The 9,718-nt window shown below is 33.9% G+C and overlaps 1 protein-coding gene and 1 pseudogene across 1 annotated transcript; both read left to right on the forward strand.

The window, feature by feature from the left end:
* Window positions 1-324: 324 nt before the first annotated feature.
* Window positions 325-5,061, forward strand: LOC111200435 (MATH domain and coiled-coil domain-containing protein At2g42470). Its single transcript, XM_022691600.2, has 4 exons — window positions 325-1,211; window positions 1,299-1,465; window positions 1,557-1,765; window positions 1,858-5,061. Exons 1-4 carry the CDS (start codon window positions 1,108-1,110, stop codon window positions 2,398-2,400), a joined length of 1,023 nt encoding a protein of 340 aa, XP_022547321.2. The 5' UTR covers window positions 325-1,107; the 3' UTR covers window positions 2,401-5,061.
* A 256-nt stretch (window positions 5,062-5,317) lies between these two features.
* Window positions 5,318-6,934, forward strand: LOC111201507 (annotated as a pseudogene).
* The last annotated feature ends 2,784 nt before the right edge of the window (window positions 6,935-9,718 follow it).

Genomic DNA, 9,718 nt, shown 5'->3' on the forward strand with positions numbered 1-9,718 from the left:
TTTTTACTTAAATAATTTTTCACATAACAACACAATATATATAGAAATTATTATTTTTAATTATATTTTTAGATTTTGGGTAATTCAATATTCTATTTTTAATTATATAATTAAGAATTTTATTGATTAATATTTAGTTATATAATTCATATTTTTAACTTCTTACGAAAAGACTTTTTCAGATAACAATACAATATATACAGAAATTATCTCTTTTTTAAATTATATTTTCAGATTTTGGATAATTCTTACTATTATTAATTTTAATCAATTATCTATTCAAATAAATTAAAATTTCGTTTTTATTTTTTAATTTAGTTATACATTTTATTCATTAAAGATATAAACGATATTAACTACTCTAATTTTTAACGTGAGAGTTCGATTTCAAAAATTTACTTTGCAAATAATATAATAGATAGATAGATATACATTTGGTAAATATATTTGCTGCTGAATGGTGATCGCGCGTGGAGATTAAGTTGACACGTAATCTGGAAAGTTGTTAAGATGTTTAATTTTTTAATTTTTAAAAATTGATTAGTAAGTATATAAAGGATTCTTGGATTCTCCCAGGTAAACCTAAACCCAAAATATTTTGTTCATATACGTCTTCCTATAGGTGAGTAGCTTCTTTACGATCTTCTGCTTTGTGGTCAGGTTAAATCCTCTTTTGCTATTTTTTATCCATTTATTCTAACTTCGATTTATGTATATGTTCTTTGTCGTGAGTTTTGATTGTCTTTGTGGACTTAAGCTTAAGTCAAATAATATGTTGATTTGGCATATATTTCTTTTTGTTTTTTTCCGTTCACTTTATAGTCATTTCAAAATTTTGCTTTCGTTGCATTGAGTGGAACTGACATTGTCTGGTCAGTGTTCTCTAAAATCACTCTGAAAAACGAAGTAGCCAAAAAACGTGAAATCTCTTGGATGTTAACTGCGAGGATGAATTTCAAAAGTGGAAAAAATATTTAGTTAAGTGATTATGATATAAAGTAGTGGTTTTGGAAGATTAGTAGTTTGCTAATGTCTTTTCATAGGCAGAGTAGTGAGTTTTTATTTAAGTGACATGTTTTTGTGGGAAAGCGTTGTTTTGTAGAAAAAATGGAGGATCGAAAGCAGACAAGCTTCACGTTTGAGATAGATAACTTCTGGGACAAGGAAGCTTTGATACGTTCACCAAATTTCTTTAGTGGAGGCTGCGAATGGTTAATGCAAAGATAATATATTTTAAATTCTGATCTCACATCTAGATTCAACAATGTTTAGTTAATCTGTTTCCTGTATTTTCTCAGGTTTGTTGATGTTTATCCCAGAGGATGCGGTATTGAAGATCACTTGTCTACGTTCCTCTGTGTTGCAAATCCTGAATCATTGCTACTTGGATGGAAAAGAAGAGCTATTCTTTCATTAGTTCTATTAAACGTATCCGGCAAAAGACTCTACAGATTATATAGAGATGGTAATTTACTTATCAGAAGTAAACTGTATACAAATATATATGATTGGTGAAGAAGAAAATGTAACTTAAGCCTTTTTTTTGTGTGGTACAGGACCACCGTGCAAAACTTTCTGCGCTCAGATTCCAGCATGGGGTTGGGCAGATGCCATGCCTCTTGAAATGCTTCAGGAAAATGGTTTTACGGAGAAGAACAAACTGATAGTCCAAGTCAACGTACAAGTAGTTGAAGTTGTTGATGAAGCAGAAGTTACTGGGAAGGAGACATTAGATGTGAATGGTTTCCAAGTTCTTTATAGTGAGGCATGATTGATTATACACGGATGCTTCTTGTTGCTATTTTGTTTCTTTCTTTCTTTTTGATTAACTAACTATAAGAAGGTTCTGCTTGACAGGTTGGTCAAGTGACTGCTATGTTCGCGAAGCACCCTGACGTTGCCTTAAATTTCATACCAAAGAGCCAATTGGTGAAGACAGTATACATGAAACTCCTCATGTTTCTCATTGAGAAACTGAACAAGCCTCCACGTAGCTTCAGCAATAATGCATTAAGCAACGCTCGCATGGAGTTGATAGATCTAACAAAAGCAGGGTTCAAGCTAGACTGGTTGAAGGAAAAGCTTGATGAGATTTCCTTGGAGCGGAAGAAAGAAAATGGTGATGGTTCCTTGAGTTCTTATGGTTTTCGAGTCCAAGAACTCGAGGAACAAGTCCAAGAACTCGAGGAACAAGTTAAGAATCTCAACCTTGAACTGGACACAGAAAAGGTCAAGTCTGCTAAAGTTTTGTCGCTGGAACAGACGGTGTCGGATCTCAGAGATGAGCTGAGCAAGGAAAAAACCAGATCTACTACTACTACTAAAGACGTGCTTGAGGGAGTTATTCGCTCTTGGGAAGTATTGGATTACCCGGATCTCAGTAATGAAGAGGTAGAATAAGGGATGACATTTTATTACTGTTTTCCTGTTTTCTTCTAGAAATTAAAAAGTTCTGAGTTTATGGTCTTAAACTTTAAATATATTCAAATTCTATTTTAAATACTATCACTATTTGATTATTGACTTGAGTGACGTGACCAAAACAAATGAAAATAGAAAATGAGACTTCTCTGATGAATCGATGGCGCAATAGCTGTTGAAAAGGGAAAAGAAAAATCCAGAATTTGGGATGCAAATTCATTTACATCCAGATTCAATTATCTCAATATAATTTTTATTTTCGATTAATTTATGGGTATCACAAACCTATAGAAAGGCTCAGAGTAAACCTTCAAGGAAGTGCAATCCATAGATAGACATTTTTGCCGAATATGCAAATGAGTGCAAAAATATAGACAGAGCCGGTCCTAGAGTTTAGGTGGCTAGAAGCAAAAACCAAAAAATTGGTCGCTTGTTAGAATCGAACCCGGGTTTACATTTTAACTAGACCTAGAACTTAATGTTTTACCACTAGACTAATGCAGTTTTTTGAAAAAATGTGGCCGAATTCTGATCATAAATATTTCGGCTGGAAGCAGTTGTTTCTTTTGCTTGGTCCAAGGGCCGGCCCTGAATATAGATCCATGTCCGTATAGATGTTTAGAAAAATGTGACCAAGTTTTGCGCAATAAGTGAATCAAGTTACTCAAACGTGTTAGCATCCCAGATCCGGCTCTTTACCATCCACCACACGGTCTCAGGCTGAATATAAATGTTTAGGAAAAAGCCAACATCATACGGACTTTTGCAGCCATATACGTCAGACATCTTATGAAATGAACAAGACCTAAGTTAAACTGCTATAACATCTCAGAAAATTAAATACATCATTATATCAATGTTACTCCCTTTCAATTATAAAAGTCTTAATGTTACGCTCTCTGTTTTAATATAAGTGGCGTTGAAGATTTTTTACTCACTAATTATAAAAATATAAAATTTTATACAATTATTTTAGTTACATAAAAGTATCATTAAATAAAGATAGTTCAACTAGTAAAAAACGATATAATATTTTGTAGTTGGTCACAAATTTCAAATAACATTAAATTTTATCTAGATAGTGAGAATATTATTTATTTTGTAACAAAATATTTTTTTAAACACTACTTAGGACATCCGCAGTGGTCCAATTAAGTAAGAATAGTTCAACAGAAAAATTAATATAAAATCTAAAAGTAAGAAAAAGAAATACGAAAAGAGGAATAACACCTCTTTGTGGAGAGACTTTCACCAGATTTATCTATATGTGTCATTTTTTAGATAACACAACAATTTTTAAATCATTAAATTTTATTCATTTATTGACATATTAATATATTTATGTTGAGGGACTGTTAAAAAACTTAACGCTGCTGCAGATGTTCTTATAATAAAAGAGAGAGAGAGAGGGTATCAAATTAAGTTTTTGTGTCAAACCTAACACTATATATAACATTTTTAGTTGAGAATAAAGATAAATACTACATTCCTTTTATGAATAACAAAACTTGAAGTCTGACAAATAAAAAATAGAGAAAAGCGTATGTTGATATGATCATTATAATTCGCTAATCATAAGCTTGAAAATTATCCAAATCAGTTATAGTTGATGATTAACAGCTTTAGTAGGTAACATAACAATTTGATACCAGTATCAATGTTTGCATGAAGTGATGGGGCCTTTTCTTCTCCTCATTAGAGCCCTTGCCTCTGCTTTAATATTAATTGTGGTCCTCTTTGAAAACATTTGAGGTGGGCCTTCTATCTAATTGGTAGTACCAAGCTCTTGGAAGAACAACATTTGTAGATTTCATTAGGAAAAATGATCATTTATCTACATATGGAGTTCTTGCCATGTAATTTGATCATACACCTTTTAGCTCCATTAATTCAGATTTAGTTTAGTATAGCTTCATTCGGATATTATAAAAATTTGGTTCAGTTTTGGCTCGAACTTACTCAATTTCAGTTCAGGTTTAGTAAATCATGTGTAAATGAGTTGCACCCAAAACAAAATTAGGTTCTGTTCTAAAGTGGATTTAAGGAACCAGGAAAACTCGTTTCTATTCTTAATATACTTAACTTGAATGGTGACTTTATGATTTTATCGATGACTGAAAATCATTAAGCTAAAATAAGAACTTGGTCGTAGAAAAAATCATGCAAACCAATATAACTATTAATGATATTCATATATTAAAACACTATGCTACTAATAAAAATGAACAAAACTCATACACAATGACAACAATACTCTTAACCTTAACTCATATACATAAACACTATGCTAATAACAAAGAAGAACAAATCTGAGTATAGAGAATAATAAGCTAACCACAAATCATATACTAACACGAATATGAACCCAAGTAATGAGAATAAGCTAACAACAAATCATATAAAAATGTTAGAATAAACTTGCAAACTTTGTGAACAACAAAGAATATACACATAACAAAGCATATATATGAGACCAAAGTTCAAAATCATTGTCTAACAAATCGAACTTGATAAACCCAAACCAAAAAAACCATCAATCTTTTCATGATATTGTGTACATATATAATGAGTACAAAGAAGAATTACAAGTAGATGGTATGAATCGTTGAAGTTTCTGAAAGAGAAAACCATTGAAATCAGAAATTTTGTGTCCCCAATTTGAGGAATCAGAAAATTATATAACATAATGGATTTAGAGTTTTGAGATTTTAAATCCCCGAAAGTGAGTGAGTATTTTTTAAAATAAATTTTTTAAAATGATATGTGGAGAGAATATCGGTATTTAGAGAGACTTTGTGCTTGAATAAGAGAAATATAAGATTTGAATAGAATATAAACTTGGGTTATGAATATATTCAATCGGTTTCGGATATATACCGTACAGACCCGAACACCCATGATATCAATCTTTGGATCCGATCGGTTTGCTAACAAGATCCAAACCCGACCCATACCGCTTTTATAAGACCGGTTCGGTTTGGGTTATCTTATTCAGTTTATTTTCCCAGGTGTGTAAGTAATAAAAGAACCAATTAATGTTGTATCTTGCCATATCTCAATATTTTACTGTACTTTCCTATCTCTTCGCTACCTATTTAATGCTATATATTCTTGATATTATCCTAATAACCTAAACCCTAAATCGCTTGGCAAAACTTTGCTTCTCAGCATCGATCCGCCGGGGAGTTTGAAGAGGAGTAACCTACAATTGGTAAGTCGTTTATTTTTGGTTTCGCTCCTGTTTAAGATATTCTGCTTTGGATTTATTTCAAAATTTTGTTTTCGTTCCACTGAAGTAGAGCTCTAAATATGTTTTTGTTGAAACTCCTCTGAGAAACGTGAAATCTCATGTGAATGGTAAAAGACTATGCTTATTTTTGTATTCACCTCGTGTCTGCTTATAACATATTCTATTATGTTTTGTAAATCTGTTTCCTTTTTTTTTCCAGGTATCGTAAGGTTCATCCCAAAGGAAAGTTTGTTCATGGTCACTTGTCTCTGTACCTCTGTGTTGCGAATCCTGAATCATTTTGATTTGGATGGAAAAGGCTAGCTAGTTATTCCTTAATTCTGTTGAATCAAGTAGGCAAAGAGCTCTATAGATCACCTCGTAATTCACTTATCTTTTTTTGACATTATAGTTAACTTATGTTCAATGTATATATATACTAGATTGATGAAGAAGAAAATCTAACTTGAGCTTTTCTCTTTTTATCTCTCTATCTCTCAGAGTCGTGCGGATCGTAGTGCGCTCAGCTTACAGTATGGGGTTGGTCAAAGGCCGTAACTCTCAAAGAGCTTTAAGAAAAAAAAATTCTGGAGAAGAACAAGCTGATCCTTAAAGCCGTAGTAAAAGTAATTGAAGTTGTCGATGAAGGAGATACAACTGCGAATGAGACATTGGATGTCTGTGGTTTCCAAGTTCTTTATTCTCAGGCATGAGACAATGGAAAAGTCAAGATGCTTGGTGTTGTTATCTTTTTCATTTATTTACTTTTGATTAATTATAAGAAGATGCTGGTTGACAGGCTGTTCAAGTAACTCGAATTTTCAAGGAACACCCAGACATTGCTTTGAATTTCATACCAACAAGCCAACCGGTGAAGACAACATACATGAATCTCATCCTGGGTCTCATTGATAAACTTGACAAGCCTCCACGTAGCTTCACCAGTACGGAGCTTTCCATTGCCGGCAAAGAGTTGATAGATATCAAAAGCTGGCTTCAATCTAAACTGGTTAAAGATAAAGCTTTTGAGGTTTCCTTGGAGTGGAAGAAAGAAAATATTGATAATTATCGAATCAAGAATCTCAACCTTGAACTGGAAACGGAAAAGCTCAAGTCTGCTGCTAAAGTTTTATCGTTGGAGCAGACAGTTTCGGAACTCAGAGATGAGCTGAGCTGAGCAAGCAGAAGGGAAAATCTACTCCTGAAGACGAGCTTGAGGCAGTCGTTTGCTCTTGGGAACTATTGGATTACGCGGACTCAGTAATGAAGAGGTGGAATAAGTAATGACATTTTATTACAATGTCTTTGGTTTTCTTTTATTATTCAAAATGTTTTGAGTTTATGGTCCTCTCTATTTGAATTGATAAGTGTTGGAACGCCATAAGTGATGACTAAATTGCTATAGCATCTCAGCAAAAATAAATGCATTATGAGGAATACCTTAAGAGTGTTATCAATTTGTTTCATTTGTGAAATATCTAACACCAGCCTCGTAGTAGCAGTTCGAACAACTGGACTAAAGGTTTTAAGGTAGTCCAGTCCTTTTTCTTGTTTATAACCCTTACCTACCAGTCGAGCCTTGAGCTTCTCAACAGTTCCATCAAGTCTTAGCTTTATTGTAAATACCCAACGACTGGTGATCAAGACATTCATATCTTCGGTTTGAGGAACAAGTGACCAAGTGTGAAGCATGTGTATTGTCCCCATCCCTTCAGTAATTGCGCTACTCCTTCCAAAATGTCATGTATTGGTTGTGGAGGTTCATGTATAGAATGAGCTACATGAGTATCCGAAAGAGGCAATATCCTAAATATCTGAGTATCGTTTTGCACTTCTGGTTTCATTGTTGTCATCTGCCAATGGTTGTAGGCAAAGCTTTTTACTCTTCATTTGTATTTTAGTTGGCTCAAAACAATTGTTATAGAAAATAAAAGATTTAGGAAAAAAAAGATCTCATATGTTACTCATAATCTTTGTATTTTATTTAAAATTAAGGATTTTTTAAATGGGAAAAGCTATGTTTATCAAGCTAGGAGGGAAGAATTAGCTTCAGGATGATCTATGAGTTTAACTAAGCATTTCTAGCGAAATAGTTATGGAGATTATTACAATTTCCAGACTCTCTTTAATTCTGGAAATTATAACCCGCGCGCATGCGCGAAATGAATATAAAAATTATACATATTACAACTTGTTTAAAGCATGTATAAATCTTGAATGACAGATTATGTATATTATGTTTGTCTTTCTGTTGTCCGTCTTTTTTTTAATCGCATAAAAATATTTAGACTAATAATAACGTGATATTTTTTAATGTGATACAGAAGGGGAAGGTATGTTCACTAATCTTTCAAAAAAAAAAAACTACTTATCATTTATCTGTTCAAAAGGGTTTTGGTTTATCTTATTGACATTACATATATCTTAATATGAGGTTATATAAAGCCAGCTTATAAATTTTGATAAGTCCTCTATCTAATTTGGGCACAAAATTGAGGAATCAGTCAGATATGAGTTGAAAGACATATTGAGAATTTAGAATCTTGGAGGTATGAGATCTTATCTAGGTCTTCTAGAAAATTTGAGAGGATCCAAGATACAAGTTTTTAGCTTTGTGCAGGACCGGTTAAATAATAGAGTTAATGGTTGGACTTTTAAGTTTTTTCACAAAGGGAGGAAATGAAGTGATTATTAAATTTTTGGTCACGGCAATACCAAACCATGTGATGTCTTGCTATCGTCTACCCAAGGCAACAGCTAAAAAATTGACGACCGCGGTCACACAATTCTAATGGAGTCCAGGGAGAAAGACAACATACATGCACTGAAAATCATGGGATAAAGTGTGTCTTGATAAGGAAGATGGGAGACTAGGTTTTAAGGATATTACGGATTTTAATACATCAATGCTTTGTAAAAAGTTGTGGCACCTAATCGAGAAGCCAAATACTTCATTTTCCCAGGTATTCAAGGGACAGTATTACAGGAATGCATCACTCCTGGAACCGATTCACTCTTCTTTTCCGTCATATGGCTGGCGGAGTATCGTTTCTGCTAGATCTCTGGTAAGCAAAGGACTAATCATAAGGGTGAGATCAGGATCATCTATATCCGTATGGAATGATCCATGTCTCCCAACCACTCGCCCGAGACCAGCAAATAAAAATCAACATATTTTCCACCCATATCTCACAGTGGATTCTCTTATTGACTCTACTTCGCGAACATGGAATTCGCATACACTCAGGGCTATGATGGATCCCCAAGATGTGAAAATTATAGAAAGTATACCACTGAGTAAAACCCAGATGGTTGACAGTGATGGATGACATTTCACAAACAATGGGAAGTATACGGTTGAATCAGGATATCAGATCGAACGGATTTATCCAGACATGGAAAGACCACCTTTATTGTTTGGACCCACAATGGATGCTCTGAATGTTTTCTGCTGGAAAATACGGTGCCCCCCAAAGTTAAAACATTTTCTATGGCAATTGGTTACAAGTTGTATAGCATTCAAGAAGAATCTGAAAGCGAGAGGAATAGAGGGAGATATATGTTGTGCACGTTGTGGAGCGGATGAGAAATCGATCAACCATGTGTTTTTTGAATTTCCTCCAGCACTTCAGGTTTGAGCTCTCTCTAAGATACCATCAAATCCAACTATGTTCCCAACGAACTCCCTCTTTACAAACATGGATCATCTCTTCTGGGGAGTCTCTCTACAGATGGAGGATCATCAGTTTGCGTAGATACTTTCGTATATTTGGAAAGGAAGAAATAATAAAGTTTTTAGTAATCTTGACATGGACCCAAAAGACACGCTCAAATTAGCAGAAACGGAGTCAAAACTTTGGACTGATGCACATGTAATGTACGAAACCAGGACAGTACCCCAAGTTGAGATTATGACTCTTCCTACAATTCCGGGGAGATAGTTTTTTACAGATGGTTCCTGGAAGAAGAATGAGGTCTTCTCTGGACAAGGTTGGCTGAATACTTTAGAAGGTTTTGATGGGCTGGTGGGAGAAATGAATGTCCGGGCTTGTTTATCTCCTCTACATG

Source organism: Brassica napus, chromosome A1 (assembly GCF_020379485.1).
Source record: "Brassica napus cultivar Da-Ae chromosome A1, Da-Ae, whole genome shotgun sequence".
NCBI lineage: Eukaryota > Viridiplantae > Streptophyta > Magnoliopsida > Brassicales > Brassicaceae > Brassica > Brassica napus.

Coding starts and splice junctions, on each gene's coding strand:
- LOC111200435 (XM_022691600.2), top strand. CDS start 1,108: ATGGAGGATCGAAAGCAGACAAGCTTCACGTTTGAGATAGATAACTTC. Junction 1,212..1,298: donor TTTAGTGGAGGCTGCGAATG/GTTAATGCAAAG, acceptor GTATTTTCTCAG/GTTTGTTGATGTTTATCCCA. Junction 1,766..1,857: donor TCCAAGTTCTTTATAGTGAG/GCATGATTGATT, acceptor TCTGCTTGACAG/GTTGGTCAAGTGACTGCTAT.